General features: G+C 52.7%; 6 protein-coding genes across 6 annotated transcripts; 4 read left to right on the top strand and 2 right to left on the bottom strand.

Annotated features, from left to right (window-relative positions):
• Positions 1-240: 240 nt before the first annotated feature.
• On the top strand, positions 241-1,940 carry A1O3_02074 (uncharacterized protein; the record flags this gene model as incomplete). Its single annotated transcript, XM_007732217.1, has 4 exons — positions 241-726; positions 848-1,281; positions 1,344-1,558; positions 1,669-1,940. The coding sequence occupies 4 exons, from the start codon at positions 241-243 to the stop codon at positions 1,938-1,940; spliced, it is 1,407 nt and encodes a 468-aa protein (XP_007730407.1).
• A 717-nt stretch (positions 1,941-2,657) lies between these two features.
• Positions 2,658-4,020, top strand: A1O3_02075 (hydroxymethylglutaryl-CoA lyase; the record flags this gene model as incomplete). The annotated part of the gene is made up of 2 exons (XM_007732218.1): positions 2,658-2,975; positions 3,112-4,020. 2 exons carry the CDS (start codon positions 2,658-2,660, stop codon positions 4,018-4,020), a joined length of 1,227 nt encoding a protein of 408 aa, XP_007730408.1.
• Positions 4,021-5,003: 983 nt separating this feature from the next.
• On the bottom strand, positions 5,004-8,637 carry A1O3_02076 (uncharacterized protein; the record flags this gene model as incomplete). Its single annotated transcript, XM_007732219.1, has 4 exons — positions 5,004-7,744; positions 7,809-8,176; positions 8,225-8,448; positions 8,557-8,637. 4 exons carry the CDS (start codon positions 8,635-8,637, stop codon positions 5,004-5,006), a joined length of 3,414 nt encoding a protein of 1,137 aa, XP_007730409.1.
• Positions 8,638-9,333: 696 nt separating this feature from the next.
• A1O3_02077 (uncharacterized protein) lies at positions 9,334-10,570 on the top strand (the record flags this gene model as incomplete). Its single annotated transcript, XM_007732220.1, has 2 exons — positions 9,334-9,557; positions 9,850-10,570. The coding sequence occupies 2 exons, from the start codon at positions 9,334-9,336 to the stop codon at positions 10,568-10,570; spliced, it is 945 nt and encodes a 314-aa protein (XP_007730410.1).
• A 2,798-nt stretch (positions 10,571-13,368) lies between these two features.
• On the bottom strand, positions 13,369-14,146 carry A1O3_02078 (uncharacterized protein; the record flags this gene model as incomplete). The annotated part of the gene is made up of 2 exons (XM_007732221.1): positions 13,369-14,010; positions 14,108-14,146. 2 exons carry the CDS (start codon positions 14,144-14,146, stop codon positions 13,369-13,371), a joined length of 681 nt encoding a protein of 226 aa, XP_007730411.1.
• Positions 14,147-16,213: 2,067 nt separating this feature from the next.
• On the top strand, positions 16,214-18,419 carry A1O3_02079 (uncharacterized protein; the record flags this gene model as incomplete). The annotated part of the gene is made up of 4 exons (XM_007732222.1): positions 16,214-16,559; positions 16,606-17,099; positions 17,153-17,452; positions 17,508-18,419. 4 exons carry the CDS (start codon positions 16,214-16,216, stop codon positions 18,417-18,419), a joined length of 2,052 nt encoding a protein of 683 aa, XP_007730412.1.
• Positions 18,420-18,834: the final 415 nt, after the last annotated feature.

An 18,834-nucleotide genomic window follows, 5' to 3' on the forward strand; every position in this document is an offset into this window, starting at 1 on the left:
TAGTAGTAGTAGTAGTAGTAGTAGTAGTAGTAGTAGTAGTAGTAGTAGTAGTAGTAGTAGTAGTAGTAGTAGTAGTAGTAGTAGTCGATTACTCATATACTACGACGTAATTACGGTCTGTGCCCATGCCCAGCGACTGCGGGGAAGTACTACTCCGTACAGAACGATGACTCCCCAGCTCCCAGCTCCCAGCTCCCTTCTGCCTTTCTCCCTTTCCTCTATCCCCAGGCAGCCATAGCCATGGCCACGGTTTACGGCAGAAACAGTCCTCCTGACAGCGAGGAAATCACCAGCGCACCCCGGCCGGCAGAATTCTTCGAGCTCGACGTGCCTGACGATGATGATGCATCTGCCCTCGAACGCGTGGTGCCGCCTGAAAATGCTCAACCAGCCATGAAACCAGTGTCGAAGGAGCGCCAGACAGGCATCTTGCTCTGTGCCTTCTTTGCCGTCGTCATCACCATCGGCCTCAATCAGGCCTACGGCGTCTTTCTCAACTACTATCTCGCCGACGGAAGCAGCCCGAAGGATCCGTTCCTCCCCAGAAGCGAAGTCTCGAGCAAGGCCATGCTGGCCTTTATAGGAACTTTGGGTTATGGGCTGACCTGGGGCGGTAGTATCTTTGTCAACCCCATCATGGCCAGATCGAAGGATCCGAGATGGATCACGGGCGCCGGTGCAGTGCTGATCGGAGTCAGCTATGTGCTGGCCAGCTTTTGTCACAAGGTACGAATACCAATGCTCTCATTCTTCATTCATTGGGCCGAGCTCCTTATACGCCCTGTCAAGGGACAAGACCAGGTCCAGGTCCAGGTCCAGGTCGAGGAAAGAAGCTAAGATTGACCAGGTGTGGCAACTCCTCCTCACCCAGGGACTGATGTTTGGAGTGGGCACATCGTTGATGTACTTCCCCATCCTGGCAGTGGCGCCTGAATACTTCGATGCCCACCGCGGTTCCGCTATGGGCTTCATCCTGTCAGGTGCCGGTGTCGGAGGTCTGGTGTATGCCCCCGTCGCTCGCGTGCTGCTGTCGAAGCTCGGTGCAGCATGGACTCTACGGGTTTTTGGGCTCGCCAATCTGGGCATGAGCATTCCCATTGTCCTGGGCACGCCTCCATCCCGGAGTCTGTCTAAGCGACCCACGCTGGTGGATGTTCGAATTGCAAAGCGGCTCACGTTCATCCTACAAGCACTGGCCGCCATGTCTCAGGCCGCTGGAAATTTGGTCCCTCTGACCTTCCTGCCCGAGTTCAGCACGAGGCTGGGCTATACAGCTGCCTTGTAAGACGAACGCATCCCGGCTTGTGCAGACCGACCAGGTTACTGACGAATTGGTCTTGTAGTGGTGCCGCACTGCTTGCAATCAATAATGCGGTGAACACGGTCAGTCGAATTGCCATGGGCTTCATTGCAGATATCGCGGGCAGACAGAACACTCTGGTGCTCAGTGTGCTTGGAAGCGCCATCACCGTAGTGGCATTCTGGCTGTCGAGTGCCTACGCCGACGACATGGGCCTGTGGATTGCCTTTGTTGTCACCTACGGCATTTTCGCTGGAGGTATGATACGAACCCGTACCACGAGCCAGGAGCCAGATCACTGGCAATTTTAATGACAACGACACCCACTGGAGAATGCTGGACAATGCTAACCCGAGTGTCCATTCCAGGCTACAACTCGCTTTTCCCGACGACGCTGATCGAGGTCTTTGGTACGCAGGCGTATGCCTCAGTCAACGGCTTCATCTACTTCATTCGCGGCCTAGGCGCTATCTGGGGGTCGCCTGTTGGAGGCGCTCTCGTGGCAGGCAGCACTCGGCCTCAGGCATACGTTTCACTGATTTGGTACGACTTTGCGCTGCTGATGGTCACGAGTGTCTGTGTGATTACCGTCCGAGGCCTCGATGCAGTGGAGAAAGGTCAGTTTAAACTGAAGGCCTGAGCAGCGAACACAGGGATTCGAGCACACTGGGATGACAGAGGACAGATGACAGTATGGATCCTGTCCCCGTACATTGCAAATGGCCACAGAAGAGTCCTCAGGACATTGCATATATACATACATACCCGTACATACATCTGCATCACATAGGAACATATGCTTTCCTTGTCTAGAGATATACAAGAATGTATAAAAGAATGTGTATTTCTACGCCCATACAAGGAAGAAGACACATACAGACCGGCAAACACCTACAGAGGACAGAGTAATCGCATCTCACACCCCATGTGTCCTTGCACCTCGGTACCTGAGGCTGAGCCTTGCCCAGCCTTGCCCAGCCTTGCCCGTTCCTTACCGTCTTCTGCTCCCCGCACTCAGCCATATCCGGCGGAGAGCGCGTCTAGCCGGGCGGGCGTCAAGTATCCGGATGTACTCCGTACTACTAATAAAGTGTGTCTCCTGTTTATCCTCCATCTCCAAGTCCATCTCCACACACGGATATTCTTTCACTATTCCATCCGGCCAGAACATTTCGCCCTCGCCCTCGCTCTCACTCTCATCCTCGCCCTCGCCCTCACCCTCGACTTGTACCTGCGCTGTGTGCTCTGCCCTGTTGGCCTACCAGAGCCTTTACCACTCGGTCCAGGCCATCTCACACGCAAAATCAAGGCTTGTTTGTATCTTGTGAATGAGCTGCCGCCGCATGACCGGTCCGCCATGAACACCCTCGCCACACGCATCTCGCCCTCGGCGCGGAGATGGACTTGTGCATCTACAACTCCATCTCCATCTCCATGTCCATCTACCTCTGCATCTCTATTCCGCCACCGCCGCAGCAGCCGGAACTTCAGCACCTCCAGACGCCAGGCGGCCGACCATGTAAGAATAGTCGAGGTCGGGCCGCGCGATGGCCTCCAGAACGAAAAGAGCTCGATCCCGCTCGACACCAAGCTGGAACTGATCCGGCGCCTGGCACAGACCGGAGTGACACATCTGGAGGCCGGATCGTTTGTGCCTGCGAAATGGGTGCCGCAGGTGTGTGATTCCTTTATTCCCCTTGACCCAGCCCAGCCCAGCCCGACCCAGCCCAGCACACAGCAGAAACCCCAAAGCGAAAGCGAAAGCGAACCCAAACATTTGAAGGACAGGTATCTGACAATAATGATGGCAGATGGCCTCGACCAGCAACATCCTAGAGCAGATCCTGACGAATCCTCCGCCTGCGCCGCACGGCATCGCGTACAACTACCTCGTACCCAACATTCGAGGCATGGAGAACCTAGTCAAGACGTTGCAAACACACAAGGCCCAGAATGCGAACCCATCCGCCTCCGTGTCCGGGGCACCTCCGACGCCGCCTCCGTCGCCCGGGCCATCGGCCACCACTATCAGTTCGAACCCCGATGAATTGGACGCGAACCGCAGCAGCAGCACCAGCAACTCGACCGAGATCTCACTCTTCGCGGCCGCGACCGAGACGTTCTCGCAGAAAAACACCAACTGCAGCATCGCGACGAGCCTGGAGCGATGCAAGCCGATTGTCGAGCTTGCCAAGCAGCACAGCATCCGGGTGCGCGGGTACGTGTCGGTCGCGCTGGGTTGTCCGTACGAAGGGGCGGACGTGGACCCGCACAAGGTGGCCTCGATCACGGCGACGCTGCTGGAGATGGGGTGCGACGAGGTGTCGGTGGCCGACACGACGGGCATGGGCACGGCGCCACGCACGCGCAAACTGCTCGAGACGCTCAAGGACGCCGGCATCCTCAACGAGGACCTGGCCCTGCATTTCCACGACACCTACGGCATGGCCCTGGTCAACACCGTCGTCGGCCTCGAGCACGGCGTGCGCATCTTCGACAGCTCCGTCGGCGGCCTGGGCGGCTGCCCCTACAGCAAAGGCGCCACCGGCAACGTCGCCACCGAGGACCTGCTGCACTTGTTGCACAGTCTGGGCTGTGACACCGGCGTCGATCTGCTGAAGATGGCGGAAATCGGCGACTGGATCTCCCACCAGTTGGGCAGGCCTAATGACTCGAGAGCCGGCAAGGCTGTGCTGGCGAGATTGAAGGATTCTTCCTAGCTTTACAAATACAAATATAAAATAAACATGAATCTGAACAAAAAAAATATGACCCGACGGGAAACGAGAACAGGAATAAAAAAGAAAGACCCGACGGAAAACGAGAAAATGACAAGATGCGTTGGAAAGGAAAGTCGATATTTCAATAGTCATCTTCATCTTCATCTTCATCTTCATCTTCATCTTCATCTTCATCTTCATCTTCATCTTCATCTTCATCTATGTCTATGCCTATGTCTACATGCTTTGCTTTCGTCTCTGCACCTTATCTTCGTGGTGTCAGGTCGCCACTGGTGCCGGCAGTGGTGCTAGTCTGCACCTTCTTTGTGGTGCCGGCAAATGGTGCTAGTACCCTGAACGTATACTGTTATATGCCTCACGTCCAAGTTAGTACCTCCTGTACTGTTATGTGCTGCATGTCCAAGTTCCGTACTGTTATTGTTAATGCATGTCCAAGTTCGAGTAACCGTCCAAGACCAGACCAGACTATATGTGTCCAGTGAATAGTGTAAAGATATACATGTCCGAGTATACATAGTCCATCTGGTAGGTGCATGTATACGGCCGGCATCTCAACTCAAATCAGTAATGCCCAGATCAGTAGTACCCAAATCAGTAGTACCCAAGTCAGTAATGCCCAGATCATTTTCCTGCAGTGGATACGACATCTCGACTTGGCAACTTGGGATCGGGACGAGGTGTGGTGGTGTTGATTTGACTGCAAAGACACTCAGTCGGCACTAGTAGTAGGCAAGCCTTGTGGCCTAAGCCCTGAACCGAAATACCAAACCTACACGGTAGAGATCCAGTCATCGATAAGTCTTGTAGCGATAGCTTTTTCCTCTTCAGGAGCCTGCTCGGCCGGCCAGGATACTGTGGTGTGGTGTGGTGGCGTGGTATTGGAAGCTCCAGACGAACGACGTGGACATTTAGAGCGTCCAGTTGATCCGGAGCGTCGGAGCGTCCAGCGCAGAACTGATGGCCTACAGTTCTGCGGCCTTGGCCAGCAGCTCCCTTCCCAATTTCTCTAGAAATGCTTTGGTCACATCCTTCGGAATCTGGTCCAACACGAAAGCGGGCTCGATCTTGGTCTCGGTCTCTTCATGTCCAGTAAGACCAGAAGTCTCCTGGCCTGTCAACCGTGCGGGCTGAGTATTATTGTTGATGAATCTCTTCACGATGTTCTCAACGTCGCGTCGCCCAGCCTCATAAGCAACAAGCTCTGCCTCTCGGAATCCTCCGGCAGACTTGGTATACTTATCTGCTGTTATGGTTCGGAAAAAGACTTTGATTGTAACATCGACGGTGTCATCTGTCAGCGGGGGCCGTCTGCCTAAGCTAGCAGGGCTTGCGCATTCCGTTGCCGACTCGCTCGTGTAGCCGGAAGAACATGAACTTTCAGACGTCACGCTGGTCGGTCGGCTTGATCTTGTCTGCTGAGATTGAGATTGCTGAGTTTTATTGACCAAACAGTCGTGACTGGTGAGGCCAAAATCCCGCATCGACGTGGCGGAATAAGTCCAGAATGGCGGGATGAAGAGCGAGTCTCCTGGTTGGATGATGGCAACATGCGGACTCGTCCCCGGCGGCGCCTGCAACGGCTTTGCCCTTGTTTTCTCATTGAAGACTCGAAGCTCACATCTACCTAAGCCAGGCAAGATTTCGAGTCTGTTAAGGTCGGTGGGTGGGAAGAGAGCAACCTTCCTTAAACCTTTGACTTGAAACAGGACAGTAGCCGTCGTGTCATACTGGAGGAGTGTCGTGCCCCTTGACACATCCAACAACACAGAGTCAACATGAGTTTCTATGCTTTTCAGTTGCCAGGGGATTCGAAAGTCGACGTCTAGCTCTGGCGGCTTGTCGAGCTGTCCTTGCTGCAAAAGAGTATTTGTTGCAATCGAAGAGCTTACACGAAGTTTGACTGGCTTGGCTGGACAGGTGATCTGGTGGCCGGAACTGTCTTCCAACCTGCTCCAACCACGGCGCTGAGGCAGTTCATCGGAAGGAATAGAATTGCCACTTCGTGTAGTCTTGGCCATCAGATGGTCAAGTGACCAAAGTCGTGCACCGGTTCCGAAATCTAGATCTGTGATTACTCTGGGCCGTGATCGACGCACGACCGAGACAAACTCAACAGCATCCGCCAGCTGCGTTCGGTTCAACACGACGTCCACCGGCTGGACTGATGGCCCGTTCTTCCCGCTGTCGGAATCTGCCGCAGAGATGCTTGAGGCACGACTCGGGACGACGACCCAATCTGCTGTAAGCCCAGCCTCTTTCTCATGAAGAACCCAAATGCCCTCGTTGAAGTAGTCGCCATAAGTATAACAGGTGGCGCCTCCACCGAGAATCACATACATGCCTGTCCGGGTCCGAAGAGTCGAATGTCCAATGAGAAACGGCCGAGGACAGTCTGGAGGTCGGACTGGTTGCACCGAGGTCACCCTCAGACCCAACTCCTTCCCATCGCCCAAGTTGGAGAAGGAGCCGATCAGTGACAAGATTTCATACGGCTGTGGTATGCAACCTCCTCGAGCAACTCCTCCGATGACGAGTAAATAGTCCTGGACGAAGCCATAGGAGGCCCCGAACCGAGCAAACCATGGATATGCTCCGATACTTGCATGTAGAGCGTGCGAAGGACGAAAAGAGATTCCGGCGACGACATTGTCGCGTACCACCAATCGCCAACGCCAAAGATCTGGGCAGATGACCCCATCTTGTCTCATCCCACCAAATAACAGTCCGTGATTAAAGCCGAGTCGGATAAAGTTGGGGCCGAATCTAGGAACAGGGGTGTTCCGGAGATGTTGAAGTACACGCCACCCTACGTTTGGTTCCCAGAGAAGAATGTCCGTGGCGACGGTGGCAGGGCCTGTCTTCCCGCCGTAGCATATGGCACCAAAGACGTGATTCGGGAGAGTAACTCCCACGACCCTGCATCTGTAACGTGGTTCCGGCAAGTCATGTATACGGAACCATCGGTTGCCCTTCTGTAGCCAACAGTCCTTCAAGGGTTCGGTTAGTGAACGTCGACCCCCAACCAAGATATTGCCTCCATCGTTCATGCCGGTGAGAACGTGACAACATCGAGCGCCCACCTCAGGGGGCAAGACAACCGGCGTCACCTCGTCGAGATGACGTGGCCGGCAAACCGCGCTCGTGGCTAAAATCGACTCGGGCCCTTGACCTCCATAGATGGCGATGGCGTCCTGGTCAGGAATGGGATATGATGAGCCATGGTGACGCCGACACAGGCATCCGGGATCCTTGTAGTAGCGAAACGCAAACAGTTGAGAGTCGGGATGGGTCGGCGCAGAAGTTCGTGTAGAAATGTCAGAAGCGTCACTAGAGTCCGAATTCCGTCGGGATAGGACTCGCTCGGGAAGGACAGGGTCGCCGCGGTTATGTGCCACGGCGAGACAGTGATGACTTGCCCACAGAGCAAACTCCTCCCAAGCATCAAAAGGCTCGATACCATCCAGCGCCATTCGTTGTGATGGTGATAGGAACCGAGGGTCCGCCCAAAGTTCCCACAAATTTTGATACTCAAGCTGGGTGAAGCCCGCCACTCGGAAGCGTTGAGTGTGGCTGTGTTGCCCGGGGTACTGAAACACAGATCTCAATGGTGTGCCGAGCTTGGTGTAATGGCTCGCCATCTTTGCCGTGAATGGATTGTCCGGTTGATCCGGACAGATGGGGTCCAGAAGGCAGAAGGTGGTATCTGCAAAATGTTAGACATCTGAGACGATCTCTTCCAAGGTTGAAGACAGCGCAGGGTTGTTAACCTGAGGACAAGGATGAACTCCACGCTATCAACGCATCGGCTGCTTCGGTGGGCATGTATGCAACCGAGTCTTCGGCAATGCAGAGTACAATGCTCTGTTCTGGCTCACACACAGATTTGAGCAGTCGATCCAATCTTCGAAGGTTCCGCAAATCGCAGCCGATAGCGGCATATTCACGGCTATCGAGAAGAATGGGATTGGTGGCAGTCGGATTCGTCGTGACCGAGCGTAACAAGTTGCTCGTATCATGCCGATTCAGGATGATCTCGCATTTCGTCTGCAGCAGCGGTTCGTAGTCGACGTCGACGAATTTGGTAGTTGCGCAGAGATGATTCTCGCGAGACAGCCATTGAAACGGCAAAAGGTCACTGGACATATGAGCGCCCAAGCCGGCAGAAGAGGGTGGCAGTACTCACTAACCACAACCCAGGTTGACGATTACTTTTCGGTGGGCTGATGGCTTTTCGAGAAACTGACGGACGACCCATTCAATGGCTCGCATTCGCAGCCAGTATCCCCGGTTCACCGCTGCTGATGGCCGGACTGGCTGTTGCTGTTTGGCGAACTGCTTATAGAAATGAGGCTTCGGCAGATAGAGGCTTTCTGCATTTCCTTTCAAGGCGATGGTGGTCGTGTTGGTCTTCCAACAATATATTAGTATGAGTCATTCCAAGTATTATCAACCATTTGCCATATGCCATATGCATATGCGGCCTGGCGCTTGGTGGAAGAGGACATAAGGACATACTGCCATGAGGAGACCAGCATTTCTTTCCAGCTGGATGCCATCGTTGAAGACATCATTGCCAGGGTGCTCGGTTGCGCCCATCGTTGGGGTGTGATGGATTGAGGCGACAGGGTTTTCGGCTTTTAGATCACTCTAGGACACAGGAGAAACAGAGTGCCGCGGCTGAGGTTGGAGCCATGGCACGCCAGCGACAGTGATGAGTTCTAGTTTTATCCTCTCCTCTCCTCTCGCTGTTGGATACCATACACATTCAGGCTTGCGATGCCCGTCGGGAAACGAGAAACGGCAAATCCGGAAGAAATTGATGTGACTGGACGGTGGAGGTTGCAAAATGCGTCTGAGGCCTGTTTGGTCTCCCCAACTGTACGGCGGAGCATTAGTCTGTATCAGATTTTATCAGATATATCGCTCTGTGCCTCGGTTCAGCCTTGCTTGGTTACATTGGCTGCCTCCCAAGTAAGTAGTAGCTGTGAATCGTGTGGCGTGTCTAAGTGTCTACTACGTACAAGACCCAGCTTGATAGAAGTGATGCATTTGGTTATCTCACTCTACACCTGGTGATGCCTAGCAGGTGAAGTATGAAGCATGAAGCTGCATCACCCAACCTGGTTCTGCAAGAGGAGATGCTGGTTTGCAAGCTGCAGCAACACTCTCCCTCCATGCCCTCACAATTGTTCGGTTTCTTCTATTCTCTGTTCTCTAACCGCCTCTCCCATTCGAGGGGCTATTCAACAAAAATAAGATCCCAGCCATACTACATCTTCAGACTATACAGTCATGCCAGGAAGATTCCCTCGCAGAAGCAGCAGGGAAGACGCTGACCGCCACCGACGTCGACCGGCACCCCGACGGCCTGTCTCTCAGCTGTCAGCAAGCAGTGGTTATGACGATGGACACAGCAGCAACTATGATGATAAGTACGACATTCATCCTTGGGATAGAGTGCTCATCTCGCTGTTCCCGGCGTTGCTGGCATGGGTGGCCAATGGCCATGGTTTGATGTAGATTCAAATGTTGACCATGAATATGATTATCTAGCCACCACCATTCGTCCTCTCATCCTCGCCATCGCCATCGCCGTCGACTTACTCGGCGCCGGCACCAGCTAATCCCAAATCCTAACTCGTACCCCTTGCCGTCCACGTATCCTTACCCTCCTCGCCATATCAACCCTCGTTCTCATGCGCGCCAGCACCGGCCTCGATATACACCCCTCCTTCCCGCTACACCGGGTACACAGGCCGCTATAGAGCTTACGCCCTGGATACTTCGGATGGACACGACCGAACATAGATGTGCCGACCTATGGCTCTTTCGGCCGCCCTTCGCGACAAACTCCCAGGTCAATCACCCCTCGACGCGCCCCGAGGCTGAAACAGAGGCTGGGCTTGTGGGCACTGTCGTCCTCCCAATCCTCCCCGGCCCTGTCCGTCGATTCCACTTCGACGTGTCAGTCATGACGCTTTCGCCAACGGTATATACCCTCGGTGCCAGGTACTCGGAACTCAGCTGGCCAGTACTTGCATCTCAGGGGTTCACTATGAATGAGTTGCATCATAACCATGAGCATGACGCGACTTGGTGGCATTTGGAGCACGACCAGACCCTCCCTGCAGGCCAACAACACCAACGCAAAGAGGCCATGAGGGTGATCCGCCACCGAGACCTCCCCGGCGTGGATATCCTATGGACAGGACACAACGAGGCCGTTAGTCCTTATGCGTTCGTTCACCTGACGGCGACTGCCATGGTCGATCTCAACATTTGGAGTAGAGGAGTCGAGATGGGAGTTGTGGGACGATGTGCCGATGTCGATATAAGCACGCCCGATGTGTATCACATTACCGTGCGTGACAATCCCTTGGATGTCCCCGGTGCTGGCCCAGATGCTGCTACACTCGGATCTAGGATTACTGTTGGCTGGATACACCCAAGCAGCGAGGACAGTGGCAGCAACGCCGATGATGGAATATTCGAGAGCATCGTCCAGGGGGGCTTGGGAACAGACAATTGAGAGCGTCAATGGGCAGTGAATTCAGGCACGCAGAGATTCTTCCTGATGGCCCTTCGAACAAGTCATGTCGTGGTCACCGGCAGGCCTGAATATCCAAGCGCTCAACCTCCATATTCGTAAAAACCTATAGCAGTGCACTCACCTCGTTATGTAATGTCTATCCTGTTAATCTACCTAGAGCCATCTCACATCACACTCGAATCTTCAAGCCATGCTCTCTCAGTTCAGCTGGATCGTTTCTGCCTTCGCTGGCATTAGTAGAGCCAGTCTCATCTATGTTAGAGTACCTTACGGGAGGACTCCAATGAGACTCAAAATCCCTTCGGGTGCTGCCGCTTGCCACACAGTCCGACCTGTCGAGACACCCGAGGCACTGATGGCGTGATGTTCCTGCTCGTCCGTCTCCACGTTGTTTCCCAAGTCCGCATTGGCGGTCACCAGAACGGGCTTCATCTGTCATACTGCTGCTAGAAGGTTGGTGTGTGCCTTGTTTCGTGGACGCAAGAGGCCTTTCCGCCTTATGTTTCAATGTGGCTGCGCTGGCTCTCTCGAGCGGTGGATTGTCAGGCTTGCTGTGACGTCGGAGACTAGTTCGGGGCGGAGAGTTGGAAAGGTGGTGGTCGTGGTGGTGGTGGTGGTCGTCGTCGTCGTCGTCGTCATCGTCAGAATAGAATGGCTCAAGATAAGTGCCCCAAGCATCGGGCATCTGCTGGAATGAGTAGCCTTCAGGCTCATCGGAATTGTGAGCTTGGTGTTGGCGGTGAGCTTGGTCTCCACAATGAGGGTCTGCTGCCGGATGCTTGAAGCCGCGCTGTCGTGGGCGACCTCGAGTATTCTCGCGTACTTCTCTGGAGTCTGCGGTGGACGAGGACGATACCAAAGCTATTGAGCTGGAGGGGGAGGATCGACGCCGGAAACTCCCTTCTCGAGCAAAACTGCTCTCTTCGTCCGACAGACTATGGAGGTGCCGGAGTGAGTGGCGGCCTCGACTAAGGGGTATAGTTGAAAGGAAGTGTGCTGGAGACTGTGACCGTCTCCGTCTGCGATGCGGGCGGCGGCTTCTGGAACATTCAACACTTTTGTCCTCATCAGAAAGCCAGAGGTGGTCATCTAGCGGCAGCTCGTAGCGAACAGAATCGATGAGAATCGGAATACGCGCTCCACGGTTGTCTGAGCAACCAGCATGACGAGATAGTGGTTGACCCAGTCTCGTCCCATTTAGGTACACAGTAAGTTGGTCGAAGATTGGTGAAAGGTATTGTCGGGGCCTAACCCGTCGCCCGGTCCCAGGACGAGGAGGCCTCTCGAGGTGAGCGCTTTGTTTGTATCTGTTTCGAGGCCTTTTTCGTTCCACCGATAACGAGTTAAAGTCTACACGTGAGAACGAGTGATTGATCTCTCGCTCTAGTGAGTTCAGAAACTCGTCAATTCCCCTGACCCTCACGCCGGGGTGTCGTTGGATGTGAGAAATTTCATCTTTCAAGCACTGTCTGGCGGCATGAAGTGCCTCTCCGCGCATTCTTGCTCGGACTGCGGCTAGCATGCATCTGCCTTGATGTTGTCGACGCGGAGACCAAATTGTGTCAGTGTTTGAAGATGTTCTTCGAAACCTGTCATATCGCCTAGGGTTATAATTTGCTCGAGACTGTTCTTTCTCCTTCAGTAGCGCTTGTCCTGTGCCTGTGTTGTCTCCAATTCGCGCACTGTCCGGGTGCACTCCTGAACGCCCATCACCTCTTGATGCTAGTTTTACTGTCTGAACAGCCTCAGGAGGTATGCGAGTGGTACTTGGTGGAGGGAGGCTTGATGCCTTTATTGTCCGGATAGTGGAGGATGGAAAGGAAGACGGCTTGTCTAGCTCATATGGTTCTCCAAAAGCAAAGGTTGGTTCGGAGTCTGACTGGCTTTCCTCTCCTTCCTGCTGAGACATAGTTGGAATTTGCCTGCTGGAGGGTTTCTGCGTTGCCATGGTGTATCTGGAAAGCATCAGCGATTGATTTGGGTTCGGCTGACTCTATTTGGAGAAAAGAGGCCTTAAATAGTGCATCCTCGCGCAAACGGATACAGGGCGTTTGAGGTGACATGCCGTGTAGGCTTCGTGAGACTGAGGTCTGACACTTCTTGTTTGAGTCATCACCACTGTCTTTCACCAGTCCAATGGATAGGCATGCGAGAATAGATAGCGATGAATGTCTCGAACCTCATCCCTAGAGAATGCTTGTCCACCAGCTTTGCCAGGTTTTCCATCGGATTTCCTGTCTAGACCCGGCCGTCAGCACGCAGAGGGTATTGGAGGGTTTTAATGACGCTTCCTTGTCGTCTAGACCCCAGCCACGGGCACTTTGATTCGATTTTGCAGTCAGCATGTATGACCTCATCGCCAGTGTTGTACCTGACATACTCTCACGCAATGGTCTGTCGGCATTTCGATTTCGTGGTTCTCGGGCTGGGAAATCCTCAGGCAAGACGGCCAAGGGGTGTCTCGAGATTAGCAATTTATATGTCAAAGACCGAGGGACCACGAAACAAATGCAATAGCACCGAGGAGTGGAAGGCAAAAACAATGCAAATTCGCCGACTCTGGATATCCACTCTCTTACCTGCAAGCGCGGGCATCGTGAGTCACGGCGTCCCAAGCAAAATAGTGGTAAGAGCAGCACATCTGGTATGTTCTCCCATCCGTAAGTCATGAATTAATGGCGACTTAGACTGAAGCCTCAGGAATAAGGCCAGCCGACAAATAATGTACAAGGAGCTGAGGTCAAGGGTTGAGGCCTCAGATTATGACATGTCACCAATTATGTCTCGCTCGTGAGTCTTTCAGCTGCTTCCCGGGCCTTCCGCAAGTCCTCCTTCTGTTTTCTCATTTCATCAATCCCGACCTGCACACGCTTTCTGTCTACTTCCGCCTTTTGGAAGAATGCGTTGAGCCGCCTCATGAGTTCCACGTCTTCTGGGGATTGAGGGATATCTTCACATTTAGTGGTCTTCTGAAACCAGTGCCAAATCTGTGCAGGCCGCTTGCCCGCAATGTCAACTGTGGCGCGTCTCGTAAAGATTTCGGCCGGAGGTGAGGTAGATGAAGGCGCGCTAGGGTCGGCTGCCAGTTGAGGTTTTGATTCTATTTTAGACCACTCTTCGTTGAATTTCTCCGCTTTAGATTCGGAATCAGTTGATTTAGATTCCAAGGCCTCTAATGTACTCCGGTCGGTGCTTTCAAAAGTTGCCTCTAGCTGTGACCTAGTAAAGGTCTCGACTCTGATCGGTAGAGCAGGATTGTGATATTTCAGGCGTGGCAGGTGCTCGTTCGCAAATAATCTTGGGCCATGTACTGGTTTGCGCCATTCTCCTCGAGGAAATCGGAGGAGGAGATGGGTTAATTGAGGAGATGGTGGTGGTGGGAGAACGGCGGCGCCTTGCCCATTTCGTATTCGCCATAGCTAGAGGTGTAAGTCAAAGAACAGGGCTGTCTAGATGTAAACTCACTTTCTATACACTGTTAGTAAATTCATTAACTTCGTGAACCAAGGCACTTACAGGTTGGAAGCTTCGTATGCGTTTTGCGATGTTGACCATGATGGCGCAGGCTCACTGAGCCAGGGTTGAAATGTGAGCACAACACTATTATGCGTCGTCTACTGGGTAACAATAAGCTCTGCGCTCTTTCTCCACGCTGGACCGGCCACAAGAGAGAAGAGGGTCGTGATCAGGGAGATACTTAGATTGGATGCGCAGGTTGCAAAAAGCTGAGGATCCACGACGCTTTGATACAAACATGCCGAGCACAGCCTTGTCTCGGCATGTTTGGTGAAGTTTGTCTTTTACCCCTGCGCGCCGAGAAATTTAATCGGGGCACAAGGCAGCGCCTGAAAAGGGGTATGTTCAGATAAGTAATACGTGAGCCAAACTATTACTTGTATGAGGATGGAGAAGGAGAGATTGTGATACAAAGAGTCAGGGTGGTACATTTAGTGGGGCGAAGACGCTCAGCCATATATCTACATGTATATATCTGACTGTACTCGCCAGATTAAACAGGCAGTGAACATGCAGGTCTAGCCATCTTGGCCATGAAAGACCTTTACTACATGACCGGTCACAAACTTACGGTATAGGATGTAGGATGATAGAGTGAAAGTGGATATGGGCAAGCAGCATTTTAGGATTTTGTTACAATTCTTGAGTCCTCTATTTTCCATGTCGATGACAGACAAACTACAGCAGCAGATCAGACATAGACAGGCATATACAAAGTCCAACTGTGTAGCAACCATGGCACTAACGGCAATGTTTATAGCTGTCGCACCAACCAGGTGATGCCCTGGTTCCCTGTGTATCCATGTTTCAAACCTTGGGCAGAGCATTCCATCAGTAGCAGCAGCACAGGTGTGTCATGAGCAGTCTCTAACAAGTCTTGCTGTAAGTATACGACAAGCCGTTTTCAGAACTGGCATGGAAGAAGTTTGCTGTTGAGGATAGTTGTATTCTGCCTCTGGCATACTACAGCGCTCTGTCAGAGAACACAATGACCATGCTATGCACTGAAGCCAGCATAAAGAGACGCAGTCTGGGGCCAATTGTCTTTTGACAGTGCTGTGATTGCCATACTATGCCCACGCCTTATTCACATATTGTGTTCCTGTTGAAACTGCACGCGTAGCAGATTGAACAATGAACAGCACCAACGACTGCTTGATGTGAGAGGGTATGAAGGAGATCGACAGGAATGCATGGATGAGCCTAGTCGACAGAGGAGGTTGGAGGTCAGCGAGACGCTTAGGATAGAGTTTCTCGAGCCAAGTAGGAATTGCAACATTGGGTTTAGGTGAGATCGACAGAGAAAGGATTCGCTGGGAATCAGAGGATAGCAAGCAAGCATTGAATTCCAGACGAGATGTTCAATGCTGTGAGAAGACTCTGCAAGAAGTTCAGCTCTCGAATATGCATTCTCTTCAATCAGGCTTTGCCAGACAATGCCACATTCTCCTCCCATGAACTCGTACTGCCAAAATGGGCACAAGAAAGGGCGTGGTTGACCAGATGGAGAGCAGTGCTTCGTTTGCAAAGTAGCCATGGACTGAGATCGTCAGAGAATAGCCAAGGCCTTGTAGATTGAGCTCACCAAGGACAGGAAGGCTCCTCAAACAGATCGACTAGAGCCAACCTTTGGTGCAGATGGATAGCAATCGATCTGAAAGATAGCACCCAGTGGAAAACCTGCCCAAAGGCATTGCCTGCGCTGTGGGAATGGTAGGAACTGTGAACGCAGCCGGCAGTACTTCCCGTTTGGATGGGCGGTCAAGGGCCTCTGCTGGTGAATGCTTTCCCGGCTCTCCTCTTCTCTCTTCTTCTTAACCATCTCTCCTGCACCATCACTCCATCCTTTATTCTTCAACACAATCACTCCTCCATTGAATCATCCAAAGCTTCATCAAGGCTGTCTCGTAGTCATCTTCACGAGTTCCAAAGAACACCAGTGAAGGTGACTGCGTTGCCACCTCGACCAAGGCCCATCTTCACTCATTCTCCATCACTCACACTTTGATCCATCACAATTTCATCCTTCTTGTCTCTGAGACACCCCCTGCTGCACTCTATCAAGCTCCTTGCCTTGTTGTATTCACTGTGAAGCACGTCGGCATCATGGCTGAACCTGTTTCGGTCGACGGTCACCTCGACGTCACTTCGGTCACCCAAACTGCACCAGCAGCTGTTGTTCAAGTGGTCAACCAGCAGGCTGTCAACCAGCATGCAGTCAACCAACAGGCTGTCAACCAACAGGCTGTCGTGCCGTACAACATCATCACAGTCGAAAAGAAGCCAGCTGTGCCCACCTCGTACATTTCGAGCACCTTGACAGCTGTTAGTCTTGCCAATACCACAGCGTATGTCATCGCTTTGATTGTCCATCTGGTGAACGCAACAAGCCTTGGACAAAAAAACCTCCTCCCTGCACAGTTGTTTGCTGCAGCACAGGTCTTTGAAAATTGTGAGTAGATTGAGCCGTCGTATCTTCTGAGCTGACATCGTCGTAGGTTCGACCATTACTGAAACCCTTTGGCGTTTGACAATTGGCTTCATTCGCAACCCTGTGCCACGACCAACCTACCGCATCCTTGGTGACTTCGTCCCAGGAGTGGATCTCATTATCGTCGCCTGCGGTGAGCCAAATGATATTGTGCTTGACACTGTCAAAGCAGCATGTCAAGTCGATTGGCCTGTCGCCAAACTGCGTATTGTCCTTGCCGATGATGGTGACGATGAAGAGTTGAGAGAAGACGTCAAGGATCTTCGTAAACAACACCCAAATCTTCATTACTTTGCTCGGTACAAGCCACACGGCGTCCACCATGGATACAAAGCAGGCAACCTCAACGCTACCCTGGCGTATATTGACACTCTGCCGGGAGGACAACATGAATTCATGGCCGTTCTTGATGCTGACATGATCCCCGAGTCTTGCATCCTGCGGGCCCTTGTGCCACACGCTCTGCAGGCGGATAATGTGGGTATGGTTACCACTGCTCAAGTAAGTTCTTCCACAGGACCTCCTCTTGACTTTGTTGATGTTGACGGATGTAGCATTTTTACAACATTCCCAACAATGACCCATTGTACCAGTCCAACGTCACGGGCACCGGAGCAGACGATGGGGTTAGGGATTCTGTTGGGGCCGCATGGTGTCCTGGCAGTGGCTTTGTCCTCCGCACCGCAGCATGGATATCGATGGGAAAATTTCCAGAATTCACCATCACTGAGGATCTCATGACCAGCTGGTTTCTTCATGGTCATGGCTGGCAAATTTCTCTCTGCCATGAGATTCTCCAGTGGGGCCTGCAGCCAGATTGTCTCTTGACGCACCTCAAACAACGCCGGCGCTGGGTAAGTGTAGATCCACCGTTCGTTGCAGCCTTGACCGAGAACTGACACTTGGTAGTGGACCGGACATGTTCGTGATGCTTTCAGAACCAACTTCTCAATCCGGGACAAACGCTTGGAACAGGCCACCTGGATCCAGCGTGTTGCCATGTTCCATCATTGTTGCCGACCATACTTCAACACCGTTTTCAAGGCATTGTCGCTGTTTCTGGTTGCCATGGCTCTTTTCTTGCGGGGTCCTGTTATTGCCACTCCGACGCCAACTACTCTTCGCATGATGATGATGTCTGTCTTCTTCGCCAGGATTCTCGGGAGAATCTCGGAATTCCGTGCAGCTCAATCGATCAGTCTCTGGAACCTTAGACGTCGACAAGCTACCAACACCTGGTTGGGTATTCACTTCGCTCGAGATGTCTTCTTCAGTGCGTTACCGAGAGGAATTGGAGGCCTTCGTCTTGGTTTCGATGTGACTGGCGTTTCCGATACTCACCAGCCTGTCAAGGAGAGAGATGCTGTCCATCGACCTCGAATGTTGACTCGACTCTGGATCCTACATAAGAGAGAAGGAATCCTGTATCATGCCGTCCTTGTCGTCATAATGACCTTTCTCATCATCCGGGCAATCAGGTATGAAGTGGTCAAGGCAACTGTCGATGGTCAAGTCATCCTGGACAAAGTCTTCTGGGATCGTCTTCTCTCAGGCGCCGGATATCCTGGTCTCTCACTCATCGAACTGGTTCCGCTCTTTTTGACTCCGGTCATTTATGTCATGTTTCCACCAACCATGCCTCCGCGTCGTGAGCGTATGCTCTTCAACGAAGACACCGGCCTCTGGCGTGCGAAAACCGAGTGCAAGGGTATCAAATGGACAAAGGAGAGCTTCTGGCTCGAGATCCCTCACTTCATGGGAGCTGTCTGGATGGTGGTCTCGTACATGATCCTCCGTCACTTCAGCATGACCGATGACTAGAGTGTGAGAAAGATGAAGGGTGGCGGGAAGTGTCGGCGCGGAAAGTGAAAAGACGGGCGGACAGCACGCTCCACCCTACGCACTCTCGGCGCCTCCCACATTCGGCGTCCTCTCAACAGAGACAAAGCAAACCAGCAAGAAGAACGATTGTCCGCGTCATCGGAATAGCAAGTACACGACAATGGGGCTCAAAATGAACAGGGATTGCATGGCTTTTATCATGAGTGGGGAATAATCATCATCCAGAGACCATGAAGGGATCGCAGGTCGACCGGCGCGCCCGCGACAAAGTGGATGATGCTTTTACAACGTTTTTGCTGGACAGACAAACACCCCCCGATGCTAGAAGGAACACAGTGGACAGAGAGCTTTTCGTTTCCTCATATTGCCAGGCAAGGCAGCACACAGAATGTAC

This window comes from Capronia epimyces, assembly GCF_000585565.1.
Source record: "Capronia epimyces CBS 606.96 chromosome Unknown aczIQ-supercont1.2, whole genome shotgun sequence".
In the NCBI taxonomy this organism is placed as follows: domain Eukaryota; kingdom Fungi; phylum Ascomycota; class Eurotiomycetes; order Chaetothyriales; family Herpotrichiellaceae; genus Capronia; species Capronia epimyces.